Source organism: Schistocerca gregaria, chromosome 2, assembly GCF_023897955.1.
Source record: "Schistocerca gregaria isolate iqSchGreg1 chromosome 2, iqSchGreg1.2, whole genome shotgun sequence".
NCBI lineage: Eukaryota > Metazoa > Arthropoda > Insecta > Orthoptera > Acrididae > Schistocerca > Schistocerca gregaria.
The window spans coordinates 610,359,221-610,377,139 of record NC_064921.1 but is presented as its reverse complement, the minus strand read 5'-3'; the positions used below and the strand labels follow the sequence as shown (position 1 = coordinate 610,377,139).

At 43.4% G+C, this 17,919-nt stretch overlaps 1 protein-coding gene across 2 annotated transcripts in view; it reads right to left on the bottom strand.

Annotated features, from left to right (window-relative positions):
* Positions 1-17,919, bottom strand: part of LOC126334586 (tubulin alpha-1C chain) — a 120,562-nt gene that overhangs the window by 96,273 nt on the left and 6,370 nt on the right. Inside the window, exon 2 of one of the 2 annotated variants that reach the window (XM_049996975.1) lies at positions 14,112-14,259. The exons of the other annotated variant lie outside the window; for it this stretch is intronic. Coding sequence (XP_049852932.1) covers positions 14,112-14,141 — 30 coding nt within the window. The 5' untranslated portion in view covers positions 14,142-14,259. The remainder of the gene's footprint in view (positions 1-14,111; positions 14,260-17,919) is intronic. 2 annotated transcript variants of the gene reach the window in all.

Here is a 17,919-nt window from a genome sequence, read left to right as displayed (position 1 = left end):
CGCCACATCGGTCGGCAATAACGTGAAAAGAGGAAGATACCAAACTACGTAGCAGCTGACCTCGAACAGGCGCGGATAGAGACAGAAATGGTGTCAGGAACCGGCCAATAGGCAACATACCTTGTGATGGTGATTGAGGGCCTTTGTTGAGCTCGATAAGAAGGGAATCGTGGATCATGTGTTGTTACGGCAGAACGACACCTTGCTAGTCGGGTGCATGAGTTCCTTGATGAACAGTTTCGAGACCGCTGTATTGGGTGTGGTTCAGTAAAATCTCTAGCCACCATGAAGCCCGGACATTACCGCCCCCAGCCAACTCACTACGGGTAATAATCCCATGTGGCTCAACGTCAATGGAGGACTAACAAGAATTGCGAAGTAGTGTTGAGGAAGGCACGACGGGGAACTCACAAACGCGCTCGTGAACATTTTATATATGAGTACTCCAATGTACAAAGTGTCCACCATTAAAGTTCTTGAACAGCGTATTATTTTACGCAGGGGGAAAATTCATGGAATAAAAAAATAACGAAAATTTGACCAATAGATGACGCTGTAAGCGTCACAATATGCTCACCAACAGCCACGCGGCACACGGAAATTCCTCAGTTTGCGTCCGAAATGCCCAATATGACTGTCTCCATAAACGACCGCGCGCTATTGGTAAAGCTGTTATACAAGAACGGTCACTGTGCGTCAGTAGCCCTGCAGACGTTCCGGACACTCAAGGATATGAAAAAAGGCATTAGTACAATGTCTGGTAAGGGTCTGGAAAAAAGATTACAAAATTCTAAAAAAAACAGTTTTTTTTAAGTGCAATGTGGCAGATGGAGGAATGCAGTTGATCCGACGTCTGTCGAAGATGTGGCCACAGCATTGCAGCAGGGATCAAGAGGTAATGTACAAACATGTAGTGCACGGGGAATTGCCTGAACGTTAGACAGACCTGCGAGGACGAGGCATAAAATCCTAAGAAACATTCTTCATTGCAGTCCATTCAAAATCATTGCTGTTCAGGAGTTTCTTCCTGGTGATGTGCTAACAAGACGAACGTTAGCCTGGAATTTCTTGCTCGCGTGGAAGTTGAAAGAAATGGTCATGCAACATTCTGTGCACTGACGAAGCCCATTTCCACCTCGAAGGACATGGCAATATGCAGAACTGTAGACTACGGGCACTGGAAAATACGCACACCGATCAACCGCTACCACTTCATTCTGCAAAGCTGACTGTGTGGTGCGGGTTGACGACATTCCAGGAGATGTGACCTGCGTGTCTCGTTATCTCTGTCGTCACTGGTAAACGCTATGAGAGTCTTTTGCGCACCGGAGTCATTCCAACCCTTCGACAGCGTCGATGTATGGGTAGGATCATTTTCATGCAAGACGGCGCCCCTCCGCACATTGCACAGGCAATGAAGCGGCTGCTGCATTTCGGAAATGTTGGAATTATCAACCGTCATGTCCCTACAGCCTAGCCATCCAGATTAGCTGATCTCAATCCGTGTGAGTTCTGGCTGTGGGGTTATCTGAAAGATGATGTGTTCAATGCATCAATTACGAACGTAGTTGAACTGAAGGCACGTGACCCCGGCAACACACCGATCTATTGTGGAACATGCTGTTTCTTTTACATCTACATATACATAAATACTCCATAAGCCACCGACCGGTGCATGGCGCAGTGTTCCCTGTACCACTACCAGTCATTTCATTCCTGTTACAATTGCAAGTAGAGCGAGAGAAAAACGACTCTCTGTATGCCTCCGTATGAACCCCAATTTCTTGGGTTTTATCTTCGTGATCCTTACGTGCATTTTATGTTAGTGCAGTAAAGTTGTTCGGCAGTCAGCTTCAAATGCCGCTTCTCTAAATTTTCTCAATAGTGTTTCTCGAAAAGAACGTCGCCTTTTCTCCAGGGATTCCCATTTGAGTTCCCGAAGCATCGCCATAAAGTGTTGTTCGAACCTACCGGTAACAAATCTAGCAGCCCGCCATTAATTTGCTTCCATATCTTCCTACAGTCCGACCTGCTACGGATCCCAAACACTGGATCAGTTCTCAAGAATAGGTCGTAATAGCGTCCTGCCTGCGGTCTCCTTCACAGGTGAACCATTCTTTCCTAAAATTCTCCCAATAAACCGAAGTCGACGATTCGCCTTCTTTCCACAGTTCTCGCATGCTCCTTTCATTTCATGTCGCTTTGCAACGTTACGCCCAGATATTTAAATGACTTGACTGTGCCAAGCAGGGCACTAGTGATATCCGAACATTACAGGTTTATTATTCCTACTCATCCGCACTAAACTACATTTTTCCACGTTTAGGGATAGCTGCAGTTCATCACACCAACCAGAAATTTCGTCAAAGTCGTCTTTTATCTTCCTACAGTCCCTCACCTTACCATACACCAAAGTATCATCAGCAGACAACCACAGATTGTTGCCCACACTGTCCGTCAAATCATTTATGTATATACGGAACGACAGCGGCCCTATCACAGTTCCCTGGGGCACTGCGAACGATACCCTTCAATCAGATGAACAGTCGTCGTCGAGGACAACATACTGGGTTCTATTACTTAAGGAGTTTTCGAGCCACTCACATATCTGTGAACTAATTCATATGCTGCGTTAACAGCCTGCAGTGAGGTATCGTATGACGCCTTTCGGAAATCTAGAAATATAGAATGTGCCTGTTGCCCTTCATCCATAATTCTCAGTATATCATGTGAGAAAAGGGCAAGCTGAGTTTCTGATGAGCGATGCTTTCTAAAGCCATGCTGATTCGTTGACATAAGCTTCTCATCCTCAATAAAGTTTATTATATTCGAACTGAGAATATGTTCAATGATTCTGCAGCAAACCGAAGTTAGGAATATTGGTCTGCAATTTTGTGGCTTCCACCTTTTACTCTTCTTATATACTGGAGTCACCTGCTCTTTTGTACAGTTGCTTGGGACTCTATGCTGGGCGAGAGATTCACGGCAAATGCAGGCTAGGTAAGGGGCTAATGCCGTAGAGTAACCTTTGTAAAATCGAATTGGAATTCCATCCGAACCTGGTGATTTATTTGCTTTCAAATCTTTCAGTTGTTTTTCTACGTCAGCGATGCTTGTTACTACGTCGTCCATACTGGAGTCTGTCCGGCGGTCTTTATTTCAGCTTATGGTAGAAAACGGTGGGCAGCATATTGAACATGTCTTGAGCCAGTCTCACAACAATTAGAAACTACTGTAATTTTGATTTTTAGGCGGTTTTTGGTCTCAGGATAGTTAAAATCCGATTTTCCCATCCGACCTTGGGTGCTTCCCTTACTGACACCCACGCTGTTGACTGCTGAACTAGTCGAGACGGATGGTGTAATGTGCAAGTCAGACCATATCCGTCATATTGCGATTCATCCGTCATTTGTAATCGACCCATTTCCGATAAGACGCTTACAGCGACATTTATCGGTCAAATGTTTGTTGCATTTCTTTTTGTTCCATGACTTTTTCACCTTCATCAATAATATCCTGTTCAAATTTGACTTCCTTCTGAGCAGTGTTTTTTTCTGCAGAGTTTTGAAACTGGAGCTTTAATTATCGACACTATGAACAATATGCTGCTCTTACCTAGGAGTATGGGGCTTCTCGAACACACTATATAGAGCAGACATTGACGAGGAAGAGCGTATAGATCATCGGAGTCGTGTAACAGCAAGAGCAATTTATTTGACCAAACAACTTGGTTTCACTGTTCCACGGGCCTAAACCTGTCTTTCCGAGTCAATTTAATTTGTAACTGATGTTGATCTTGGGTCATCAAAGACAAATGCACGCGTCGTTAGCTACCAAGGCGTAAGAGGAACAGAGTATAATAAATGGTGTCCTCTGAAATACTGGAGCTTACCCCGTCATCGTATTCAACTGTCTGAAACGCTTACGCTGTTTTTTACACAGTGCATAATGCTCGGACGTCCACCTCCTTAGGCAATAGCAACGCGTCAAATGCCGTCTCATCGGAAGTCCACTTCCTCTTTCTCCTGGTAACTCGGCAGCTAATTTATCCCATTTGTATACGTTGTGGCGCCCAGAGTCTTTCGAAAATAGTTTCTGTAACAAGTTTCTAGCCCGAAAGGTTGCGATGCAAGACATTATCGGGTCCTATGGTTCAAATGGCTCTGAGCACTATGGGACTCAACTGCTGTGGTCATTAGTGCCCTAGAACTTAGAACTACTTAAACCTAACTAACCTAAAGACATCACACACATCCATTGCCGAGGCAGGATTCGAACCTGCGACCGTAGCAGTCGCACGGTTCCGAACTGCGCGCCTAGAACCGCGAGACCACCGCTGGCGGCTCGGGTCCTATGGTTTATAATCCAAACCGGTTCACCTCGCCGCTTGCGCTCGGGCTGGGACTTGGTAACAAGAACTAACTTCGTGCTCGCCCTTCATGACAGAAACGAGTCGCGCGGCTTCATGAGGAAGCGGTCTCAGGTTGCTGCGGACGCGTAACGCGATAGCCGGGACGCCCTTCACGCCGCTGCATGCAGCAGCTGCAGCACCTGCTGGTCGCCAGCTCTGCCGGCTGCTCCGGCACCGAACTAGCGCGAGATAAGCGCCGACACCCTACATCGCCTCCCCCCATGAACCATGGACCTTGCCGTTGGTGGGGAGGCTTGCGTGCCTCAGCGATACAGATGGCCGTACCGTAGGTGCAACCACAACGGAGGGGTATCTGTTGAGAGGCCAGACAAACGTGTCGTTCCTGAAGAGGGGCAGCAGCCTTTTCAGTAGTTGCAGGGTCAACAGTCTGGATGATTGACTGATCTGGCCTTGCAACATTAACCAAAACGGCCTTGCTGTGCTGGTACTGCGAACGGCTGAAAGCAAGGGGAAACTACAGCCGTAATTTTTCCCGAAGACATGCAGCTTTCCAGTATGATTAAATGATGATGGCATCCTCTTGGGTAAAATATTCCGGAGGTAAAATAGTCCCCCATTCGGATCTCCGGGCGGGGACTACTCAGGAGGATGTCGTTATCAGGAGAAAGAAAACTGGCGTTCTACGGATCGGAGCGTGGAATGTCAGATCCCTTAATCGGGCAGGTAGGTTAGAAAATTTAAAAAGGGAAATGGATAAATTAAAGTTAGATATAGTGGGAATTAGTGAAGTTCGGTGGCAGGAGGAACAAGACTTCTGGTCAGGTGACTACAGGGTTATAAACACAAAATCAAATAGTGGTAATGCAGGAGTAGGTTTAATAATGAATAGGAAAATAGGAATGCGGGTAAGCTACTACAAACAGCATAGTGAACGCATTATTGTGGCCAAGATAGATACGAAGCCCACACCTACTACAGTAGTACAAGTTTATATGCCAACTAGCTCTGCAGATGATGAAGAAATTGAAGAAATGTACGATGAAATAAAAGAAATTATTCAGATAGTGAAGGGAGACGAAAATTTAATAGTAATGGGTGACTGGAATTCGAGTGTAGGAAAAGGGAGAGAAGGAAACATAGTAGGTGAATATGGATTGGGGCTAAGAAATGAAAGAGGAAGCCGCCTAGTAGAATTTTGCACAGAGCACAACTTAATCATAGCTAACACTTGGTTTAAGAATCATGAAAGAAGGTTGTATACGTGGAAGAACCCTGGAGATACTAAAAGGTATCAGATAGATTATATAATGGTAAGACAGAGATTTAGGAACCAGGTTTTAAGTTGTAAGACATTTCCAGGGGCAGATGTGGACTCTGACCACAATCTATTGGTTATGACCTGTAGATTAAAACTGAAGAAACTGCAAAAATGTGGGAAATTAAGGAGATGGGACCTGGATAAACTGAAAGAACCAGAGGTTGTACAGAGTTTCAGAGAGAGCATAAGGGAACAATTGACAGGAATAGGGGAAAGAAATACAGTAGAAGAAGAATGGGTAGCTCTGAGGGATGTAGTAGTGAAGCCAGCAGAGGATAAAGTAGGTTCAAAGACGAGGCCTGCTAGAAATCCTTGGGTAACAGAAGAAATATTGAATTTAATTGATGAAAGGAGAAAATATAAAAATGCAGTAAATGAAGCAGGCAAAAAGGAATACAAACGTCTCAAAAATGAGATCGACAGGAAGAGCAAAATGGCTAAACAGGGATGGCTAGAGGACAAATGTAAGGATGTAGAAGCTTATCTGACTAGGGGTAAGATAGATACTGCCTACAGGAAAATTAAAGAGACCTTTGGAGAGAAGAGAACCACGTGTATGAATATCAAGAGCTCAGATGGCAGCCCAGTTCTAAGCAAAGAAGGGAAGGCAGAAAGGTGGAAGGAGTATATAGAAGGTTTATACAAGGGCGATGTACTTGTGGACAATATTATGGAAATGGAAGAGGATGTAGATGAAGACGAAATGGGAGATACGATACTGCGTGAAGAGTTTGACAGAGCACTGAAAGATCTGAGTCGAAACAAGGCCGCCGGAGTAGACAACATTCCATTAGAACTACTGACGGCCTTGGGAGAGCCAGTCATGACAAAACTCTACCATCTGGTGAGCAAGATGTATGAGACAGGCGAAATACCCTCAGACTTCAAGAAGAATATAATAATTCCAATCCCAAAGAAAGCAGGTGCTGACAGATGTGAAAATTACCGAACTATCAGTTTAATAAGCCACGGCTGCAAAATACTAACGCGAATTCTTTACAGACGAATGGAAAAACTGGTAGATGCAGACCTCGGGGAAGATCAGTTTGGATTCCGTCGAAATGTTGGAACACGTGAGGCAATACTGACCTTACGACTTATCTTAGAAGCTAGATTAAGAAAAGGCAAACCTACGTTTCTAGCATTTGTAGACTTAGAGAAAGCTTTTGACAATGTTAACTGGAATACTCTCTTTCAAATTCTGAAGGTGGCAGGGGTAAAATACAGGGAGCGAAAAGCTATTTACAATTTGTACAGAAACCAGATGGCAATTATAAGAGTCGAGGGGCATGAAAGTGAAGCAGTGGTGAGGAAAGGAGTAAGACAGGGTTGTAGCCTATCCCCGATGTTATTCAATCTGTATATTGAGCAAGCAGTAAAGGAAACAAAAGAAAAATTCGGAGTAGGTATTAAAATCCATGGAGTAGAAATAAAAACTTTGAGGTTCGCCGATGACATCGTAATTCTGTCAGAGACAGCAAATGACTTGGAAGAGCAGTTGAACGGAATGGATAGTGTCTTGAATGGAGGATATAAGATGACAATCAACACAAGCAAAACGAGGATAATGGAATGTAGTCGAATTAAGTCGGGTGATGCTGAGGAAATTAGATTAGGAAGTGAGACACTTAAAGTAGTAAAGGAGTTTTGCTATTTGAGGAGCAAAATAACTGATGATGGTCGAAGTAGAGAGGATATAAAATGTAGACTGGCAATGGCAAGGAAAGCGTTTCTGAAGAAGAGAAATTTGTTAACATCGAATATAGATTTATGTATCAGGAAGTCGTTTCTGAAAGTATTTGTTTGGAGTGTAGCCATGTATGGAAGTGAAACATGGACGATAACTAGTTTGGACAAGAAGAGAATAGAAGCTTTCGAAATGTGGTGCTACAGAAGAATACTGAAGATAAGGTGGATAGATCACGTAACTAACGAGGAGGTATTGAGTAGGATTGGGGAGAAGAGAAGTTTGTGGCACAACTTGACTAGAAGAAGGGATCGGTTGGTAGGACATGTTTTGAGGCATCAAGGGATCACAAATTTAGCATTGGAGGGCAGCGTGGAGGGTAAAAATCGTAGAGGGAGACCGAGAGATGAGTACACTAAGCAGATTCAGAAGGATGTAGGTTGCAGTAGGTACTGGGAGATGAAGCAGCTTGCACAGGATAGAGTAGCATGGAGAGCTGCATCAAACCAGTCTCAGGACTGAATACAACAACAACAACAACCCTACATCGGTAACAGCGCATTCCCACGGGTGGTTTATTCGCTTGGTTGTGGAAGAGTATAACAACGTCATATGCCGCTTATGGCGTATGGATTGAGAACATCACCAATGTATGTATAGCCTAAGGTTGTCCCCCCCCCCCCCCCCCCCTGACAACACTCAGTCATCTTACATTGCTCTACAGACAGCACAGATTTTCTGAATGATAACATATTATTACTTTTGCTGTCACCGAATGAAATAAAACAGGACTGCCTTACACTCCTAAGTGGTACACGGGATAACTACTGTTCAAGATACTTTTTGTTACGCCTTCAACTATGAAGTCTGACAATGTGGACGACCTCCTACGATTATCACACTGCGTTTTGACGCGTTCTTGGACTTTGAAGCAAGTACGCTAGTTTTGACGGATTCTCCTTGTTCATACATTTGGAAATGGCTTTAAAGTTGATGGCGCACAATAATGGAAACAAAGTAAAGGGTAATATTACTTCATCCAACAACAACCAGTGTCGTAACACGTTACCATTCTGAGATACAAATGTGCTAGAAGTTTTTACACATACTACGTCTGGTGTCGTGACAACACATATTTCATGGATAAACTTCGTCTGCTGAACACAATAGCAGGAAAGAAAACTAAAATTACTGCGATTGACAAAGTCATTCAAGAAAACCTCAGATGTAACAAGAACACCAATGCCCCGAAAGTGGCTTCTGAATTTAAAAAGGCTCTACATTTCACAATGTCCGAGATAACAGTGATGTAGGAACTATTCACAAATCGTAAATGTTATTACTGCTATTGCCAACTTTACAGTGGACTTGTGAATGCCAGAAAAGGCTTTAGTGCGGCAAGGAGTACGAAGGCTGGACCACCGACAACCAGACACTTCCTCCCACAGGACGGTGTTACCTCTGAAGAGTGCCAGGCTTAGCCGAACTGTCTCCATCCTGCTCTGCAGCTTAGAAGCCGTTATGTAATTCCCATGTATTGGTTTTCTGAGAGCTCAGCGCGTCACTCAGAGGAACATAAATGTTGAAGACTAGGATAATGGATCTACGCTGTGTATCCAAACTTCGCGATGTAGATGGTTCACTCAACACGGAACTTGATCTTTCTTTATTTTGTAGGGGAAAAACATCAGCCAAACAGGTACATTGTTTTTCTTCTGAACTTGATTTCCAGACCGGTTTCGGAAAGTTAGATTCCCATTATCACTTATCTGTGATGCTTCCGGACGACCCTACACCACGACAAAAGCCGACGCTAAAAACTCTCAAGACCCGCTCCTTTAGGATGGAATTAAAATATACGCAACGTCATTATTATCCGTAATTATACTGCTGAATTGCAGTTTGCAATAGTAACCTTAATGCAGAAGTCATTCATGACAAACCTCAACCTGAAAAATATTATTGCAACTGAATCCTGCTACGGATGCCAACGACACAAGAGCAGTGTGTCTTATACTATGACTCCAGAGAAACTACGAAAGATTTTGGGAATTAGCCTTAGGCAATAAAGCAGAAGCCACTTGTCTTAACCTGCACGTTAATATTTTTCCACTTTTACCTAATTGTAGTAATTTTATCTAATTGTAGTATTGAAAATAATTTCACTACAAGGAATCGAACAAATTACTACGCAGTCGACCAATACCTTGTCACCGCTAATTATCAATGTAGTGAATAGTGTAAATGGATCCCCGTCGGGGCCAGGGATTTTCTCTGCCTCGTGATGACTGGGTGTTGTGTGATGTCCTTAGGTTAGATAGGTTTAAGTAGTTCTAAGTTCTAGGGGACTGATGACCATAGATGTTAAGGCCCATAGTGCTCAGAGCCATTTGAACCATTTTGTAAATGGAATAATGTCTATTAGTATCATAACATTATTCCCATGTCATTGGTTTTTCCAGAGATCCAAGCTGACACAATTAGGGAGTCTTGTAGTGAAACACGTTGTACAGATACCAGTCTCCAATTAACTGCTCAAGACAGACGAATATGTTCACACGATCACCCAGTACTCCTTTGATTCTTTCGTTTGAGAAACACGATGGTAGAAATACTGAAGCTTCATTTGAGGACGATTAACATTCCTATTATCGCCACTAACTCGAATATTAACCTACGTCCTAGAAACTCTTGGCTTAAGCGCTTTCAAAATGCAAGTTTCACAGTACGATACGTTATTCGTTGTGCAATATAAACTGTCGTTTGGTGGTACCAACATAACAGAGTCGTTATCATATGTGCCACTAGTTCTTTTGTCTCCCTCCGCATTATACTGGAAGCCTCATTACATGTGTTTTCATATTATTCATCCTATTTTCGCCATGATTCTTAGAAATTACCAACATTTCCACATTTATTATGTGTCTATGTTTTATTTGGTAAAATATACATGTGCATGTACGGCAAAGGAAAGGCAGTAACAAGCTGTTTCGCAGAGGGACCGGTCTGTGCAGCAAATTTTCACTATACTGTTAAACTGTCTAAGAAGTTGACGGAGGTCTAAAAAGAAGCCGAGCTTTGCGTTTTTTTTTTTTTACATCTAAGCGCAGTGTAGCGTTTCCTTGGAATATTGCCTAATGCAGTTAGTTGTTCACTAAATTAATAGATCCAGTTGTACCACAATTACCGTTCAAGTTTCGAAAACTGCGTTTTGTGGAAATAGTTTCAGATAACAAACGTACCAAAGAATCTCTTCTTAATTATTAAACTGTGAACTACACTGATCAGCCAGAACATTATGACCACCTAACTAATAGCCACTAATGTCCACTGTTGGCACTGATAACAGCGAAGACGCGTCGTGTCGTGGAAGCAATGAGGCATTGGTAGGTCGCTGGAGCGAGTTGGCACAACATGAACACATACAAGTCACCTAACTCCCGTAAATTCTGGGCAGGGGGCGATGAGCTCTGATGCCACGTTCAAATCACATCCCAGATGTGTTCGACCGGTTTCAGATCTGGCGAATTAGGGGGGGGGGGGGGGGGGGGGGCAGCACATCAATTGGAACACGCCACTGTGTTCCTTGAACCACTCTATCACACTCTTGGCACTGTGACATGGCGCTTTATCTTGTTAAAAATTGCCACATAATCGTCATGAAGAGCTATACGTGGTCTGCAACCAGTGTACGATACTCTTTGGCCGTCTTGGTGCCTTGCACGTGCTCCACGTGAATATTCCCCAGAGCATAATGGAGCCGCGGGCAGCTTGTCTCCGTGCCGCAATAGAAGTTTCAAAGAGATGTTCCCTTGGAAGACGACGAATTTGCGCCCTCCCATCGGCACGATGAAGAAGATATCAGGATTCATCGGACCATGCAACACTCTGCCACTGCGACAACGTCCAGTGCCGACGGTTGTGTACCCATTTCAGTCGCAGTTGATGATGTCGTGGTGTTAACACTGGCATAAGCATGGGTCGCGGCTGTAGAGGAGTGTTCGGTGCACTGTGTGTTCACACACTTGTACTCTGTCCAGCATTAAAGTCTGATGTTAGTTCCGCCACAGTTCACCGCCGCCTGTCCTGTTTTACTTGCCTGCCCAACCTACGATGACCGACATCTGTAATGAGGGGTGGCTGCCCAACCCCATGACGTTTAGACAGAGTTTCACCTTTGTTCCGCCACGTGTTGAAGACACTCACCACAGCACTCCTCGAACACCTGACAAGTGGTGCACTTTCTCAAATGTTTGTGCCGAGCCTCCGGGCCGTCACACTCTGTCAAACTCAGATGGATCTCCCGCCTTCCCCATTTTACACACCGTCAGCACGCTCATTGATATACACGCGTTTGTTTTGCCGCTTTCCTCATCAAATCGGAATGTAAACCACCATATAAAATAAAAGGTTTCAAAAGACTTTCATTCTCATCTGGGCAACATAAATGCTCAATTTCTTAATTTTTCTCGTTATCTAAAGTAAAACACCTAGCTTAACCTTGTATTTACTCTTCTTAAGCGCGGAATAACTAACTTCTGACCATTAAAATTGCAACTCCGTGAGGGCGGCAAGTAACAGACTTCAAAGTGGCATGAAGTATCCTACATGCTTAGATGTGCAAATCATTAGAATTTCAGCGCAGTCGAACAAAGTAAGTAGAAGCAACGCCATCTCCAATCTGTATATAAAGAAAGAGTAGGCAGTGGCTTTTTCTCTTTCATGAATCGCATTTGAATGTTGGTTCTTTGTGAGATGGCCGTTATATGCCTCCTGTAAGAACGAGAAACGTCTACTAGCATATGCCGGAATTCGAGGGCAGCTGGATAATGGCCTATAGAGACAGCGTGTGTCTTTCAATAATAATACATATCATATCGGTCGGGATCCCACTTCTGTAATGCGAATTCGGAATCGATGCGTTCAAGAGGGCCATACTAAACGATATACAGGATCTCAACCGCCTCAATTGACTAGCGCCTGAGAGGACATACATGTTGTTCGCTCGGCTGTGAAGGGTCGTACAGTCACGTCCTGCACCTTGAAACAGGAAATATCTTCTTTGCAGTAAGACACGTATTCACAGTTTGGTGACCTCTGAAGCACCTCTAACTGTCAACACGGCGACCATTGTTGGGTTCTCCTTGACGGAACAGCAAGAGGAGACACATAGACTGTGGTGCTCTGGAGGACAACTCTGGACCCAGGAGTGTCACTACGTCGTCTTTTCAGAAGAGTAGCGGTTCTCTCTTTACAGTATCACGATGGATATATCTGTGTGTGACGACTCCGAGGGAAACTACGTTACAAGACTACATTCGCCGCCATCACACGTGCCGGACACCTGCTATGATGGCATGGTGTGTAATTGAGAACGCCACACGGTCATCTCTGGCTCACATGGTCAGTAATTTTGCCAACAGCGGTATATTTCTAATGGGTTAAAATCAATTACTGTCCGGTATACTCTAGGTCCTCCTGATGTTATATTTCAGCAGGATAACGCAAGTTCGCACGTTGCCCGCGCACTGCAGGCCTACTCCTGTATCGAGGGTGTTCAACTATTGCCCTAGCCAGCGCGTTTTCAGATCTCTCATCCGTTGAAAATATGTGTTCATGAATTACCGAGACAAGCATGCCACGATTACTAGTAAGCCGTTACGATTGATGATCTCTGGCAAAGAGTTGAAAGAGCATGGACAGACGTAACCCTCTCTTCCATGACAGTTGAAATACGACTGGATGCCCCGCCGATTTAGAGCAGTTATTTATGAAGATAGTAACTGTTCTCGAAAGAACATATACCACTGATGACCGTGTATCTTCTCTAGAATAAATGATAATTAATGGAAACCCTCAGCTACCGACAGGGGTTGTTGATATACCTCGATGAGGACAGCTGAGAATGTGTGCCCCGAGCGGGACTGGAACCCGGGATGTCTTGCTTGCATGGCAGACGCTCTATCCATCTGAGCCACCGAGGACACACATGAATAGCACGCCTGCAGTGACTTATCCCTTATTCCCGTAAGAATTCGGGAAACCTGTGCGCATTCGCGCACTCTTACGGGAATCGTCACCTTAGTGCGCGCGAGTAATGAGTGGATGGGCAAATATCTATTAGCAACATTGCATATGTAGATTGTGGACAGTTGGGAACGTGAGTCTCACGGGAAGCGTGCAAGGGATAAGTCCTGCAGTCGAGCTATTGATGTGTGTCCTCGGTGGCTCAGATGGATAGAGCGTCTGCCATGTAAGCAGGAGATCCCGGGTTTGAGTCCCGGTCGGAGTACATATTTTCAGCTGTCCCCATCGAGGTATATCAACAACACTTGTCGGCAGCTGAGGGCTTCAATTAATTATCATTGAGAGCAGTTATTGCCGCGAGAGGTGGCAGCTCCGTACACTAAATTTCGCAGCCTGTACACCCTATCTACAAATGTAATGATGTATTCTTTCTACCATACTGCGTATACACAATAAGTAAGATTTCCTTATTCGCTGTCCTTTCTGGTGTTGCAATTTTAATGACCAACAGTGTAGATGTTCCATAAAGAAATTGAAAGTTTTCATATCAAAACATTTTAGGACAATCTTCTTACAGGTAAGTAAATAATTGCTGTTGTTATTTGAGTACGACAGTTAGATTCGGGAATGTTAGGGGATCAAAGAGAAGCGTACATTATGGACGTATTAATGAGACGAGCGTTCAAGTATAAGGAGAGATGCCTTACCCCTTCCTTAGCCAGCATATTCTGGTACATGCTACCGGCCTGGACTTCTCGCTGCGGGGACCTCGACCGGAAACGTCGATAGGGGCGGAAGAAAACGCGACTACAGTCTGCCGAAGCGCGCTACCGACTCGCTGAGGTTGCTATCATACTGCAACAGAAACAAAGTGGGCGTCGGAGAGGCCAGTGCGCTACACAGGCAACAGCAACACCAGCTGGCCTAATCTAAACAGCAAGAGAGCCATGATGCACCAACCCGCAGCCCAGATCCAAAAGACTCCTTGCATATGGAGCAAAGGGTATAAAGGCGCCAACGTTAGTTACATTTATTAGGGAAGGTTAGTTAATGCACTGTAGACCTACTGTAAGTCACACAAATTAAACTTTAGCAAGTCTGCAGGAATGAAAGAAGTATACTCCTGGGAGTAAACAGCACGGAAATTATGAGTTAATTGATTTTCTGATGATATTGAAGAAACAAGTAAAGTAACACTGAGGTTTGTTGGTGTGTTTTTATAACACAATTGGGTAACATAGGGTGGCAGCTCAGATACAGCGTTAAAAGTTCTGTGCTATGTTCTTGTTTGCAAAAAGGTACCGCTGAGCGACAAATGAGCGCAGCATTGGTCTGTTAGCTTGACGCCTTAGTACTACTGTACTGTCAAGTGTCACACATAGTGCATTTACACCTCGCGTGCATTCCGTCGTAAGTAGAGCGTGCGACTTGTGAACTTTCTAAAAACACAAGTTACTGGTGTGTTCTCAACTGAAGCGTGTTTCAGAGGCTTGTATCACATCTGATACATTTAAAAGGACTGTGGATATTGTTACGGAAACTTACGTACGTAAATCGTGAAAAAAAAAAACAGCAGCGTCAGAGAGAAACAGCGATCATAAGTTTACCTTGCCGTTGTTGAATCTAATTGAAAAAAAAGGGTGAAACATGAATTAAATCCATAAACTAGTAAGTACCAAGGAGGCTTCAAAAAGAGAAGATCATGTGTAGGATAAATTTTGAATCTGAAACTGCTAATAGCGTACCAAAAACAGAGGAGTAATAATTTCGTACTCTCAATCGTAGACTTCTCGAAAACTAGTGGTTCAGTAGACAGACTAACACTGGTCCAAATTTTAGAGGAGATGGGGTTGGATAGAAAATCAGTGAACTGATTAAACAGACCTTAAGCAACACAATATCCAGTTAGAGTAAAGTTTTCAAATGCCCTAAAGATTAAAACTGGAGTCAGACAGAGAGACTCCTTTTGCTCTTTAACTGTATATTTGATAAGATGATCAGGGAGTGGCGACAAGAAATGGAAGGAATGGGTAGAATACGACTGGGGCGCAAGAGAAAAGGAACACGGATAATTATCTGGCATTCGCAGACGATACTGTGATATTGTCGAAATCATTAGAAGAGGTGATTAAGCAGACCACACAGCTACAAGGAGAAGCGGCGAAAGCAGTCCTACCTCAGATCTCCATCGAAAAGACACAGTATATGACAAACATCAATGCAGCTCCTAGATGAATGACAGTAAAAGAAGTGAAAATTCGTGAAATGAGGAGATTTAAACACCTAGGACGATAGTAAGAAACTGGTTTGCCGGAAAGGTAAGCGATAGGAGCACGAGTAAACAAAATAAATTCATCATGCAAACTGACTCTGGACATTTACAATAAGAATATTTCGATCAGTGCAAAACTGACACGTTAACAGAGAGTCGTCAGCGCTGAAATCTTATACGTAGCAGAAACTCTTAACCCAGTAGGAACAGAAGGCTTAAGAGACTAGAAATGGTGAAACGAAAGGTCCTCAGGGGGCTTTGGGAGCCTCGAAGAACAGAGACGGACAATTTATAAGACTAGCGTACCAAGAACTGTATACTAAAACAGAGAGATTCTACGGAAATCATCAGGAAAAGAAAGAGCGTTTTCTTCAGACACATCCTAAGAATGGACCAGCAAATAATACGGTTTCTTTTGAACAAGAGAACCAAAGTACGCTGGATCCGAGAGGTACAACGGGATATGGAAAAATGGGAATACAATAATCACAGATATACAATAGGATGATTTTTAAGTAAAAAATCCAGGTTTCCACAAGTTTCGAGGGCAGAGGTAGACGCAGAACAAAATTATCACGGAGAGAAGACTGAAAGAGGTTGTAAAATATGGGAATGAAAGCGTGTTGGACAAGGAGAAAGACAAGAAGAAACGAAGCTGACGCGAGTTAACATGGTCCTCAGACGGCAAAAACGAAAGGAAGAAGAAGAAAAAACCGCATCGTCCCCCATGTTTTTCTCTTCTTTAACGTATATTTTAATGAGCTGAAGGCATCTCTTTCTATATACTCTCGCTTGTGAGCGGTTTTTCTTTCGGCAACCCTATCGATGTATCCTCTTTTACCAACAAATATGCTTATTGTTTGACGATGTACTCTATGTTTTAATCCCTCTCACATTGTAGCCATTTTAGGGGAACTGTTTCTGGGATTTTTCTCTGCCTTTGTAAAAATGTCCCTCTTTATATTTAGTCTATTTCTCTGGCTGATATTTTAAAGACAGTCTCTATACTCTACTGTTCTTCTCAAGTAAAGTTATTATTTTCTCTAGTATTTTACGAATATCTTTAATTTCACCCTCATTTTTTTCATATTACTTGGTGGAATGCGACTTTTTGTCGCTATTCAACAGCAGCGCCCTTTCGTTACAGTGTGTGGTCTGTGGCCGTACTTGCACATTGCCACTAGGAAAGTGGTAGCGGGTGCTAAACACTGTAGTTTGGGATTTGGATAGTTTGAGATTTGGAACCAATGGTTAGAAGTACTCACTCCTAAAATAGATATGACATCTTTAATGAGTAATACGTGAGAGGTACCTGCTTGTAAACTGTTTGTTTCCTCACAAGCAACTGCCTGTCGCATTAACTTCCGTGCCGCTACGTTGATGAATGATATTCTACCGTCTGAGATGCGTCCACAGCGGAAGGGTTCCGGAGTAGGTGTAATCCTCGTTGGAAGAAATTTATCGCCGTAGAACAGAAACTTATGGGAAACTGGATTGTTCAAGTGACGTAGAGTTAGGCAAATTTCTTGACAAGGATTATTGGTAGAGTAGAATGAGGGGAGACGATAATGGTTCCCGTATCAGAAAATTCATGAAACGACACCCTTTAACTTGTTTGTGCAATGCACGCTTCGAAGAAGGCTGTATGAAGTGTTTGGTGCTGCAGTAATTACACCCTTGTCATGAAAACGTCTGCAAGCAATAGGGCCAATTTGTCTTGGAGAAAAGGTTCATTTCCAGCAACAGGTTACATAGCGTAATTATGAAACGACGAATTTCATGAAATAAATGTTTCTCGCCGTTGATGCTTGTTTCAACCGTAATGACATTTTCAATGACTACAATAACTACATCAGGACTGAAAAATGTCCGTAAGCCACGCTCACCACCAACGCCTCTCTGTAGACTTTTGCAAGAGTGCCGCCTTGGGCAGGTACTGTGAGCGTAAATTGTTGCCATAAGGTTTTACGTGGTTTATTTCGATAAAAACTAATTCTTTTTCGACCATTACTTTCTTATCTCATAGTACTCGCTTTAGAATCACGTGCTATCTTTCCCAATAATAATATTCACCAACGGCACTGCTATTTTCTGTGAACTTGAGTAAGGTTTACAGGACCTGTTAAAGTGATATTAAGAGACAAGTGAGCACAGAACATGGATTAAGACCCATGTACAGAAAGAGGATGTAATAAGAAGAGCAGAAATTATATTAGTAACAAATTAGCACCAAAGTTGGGAAT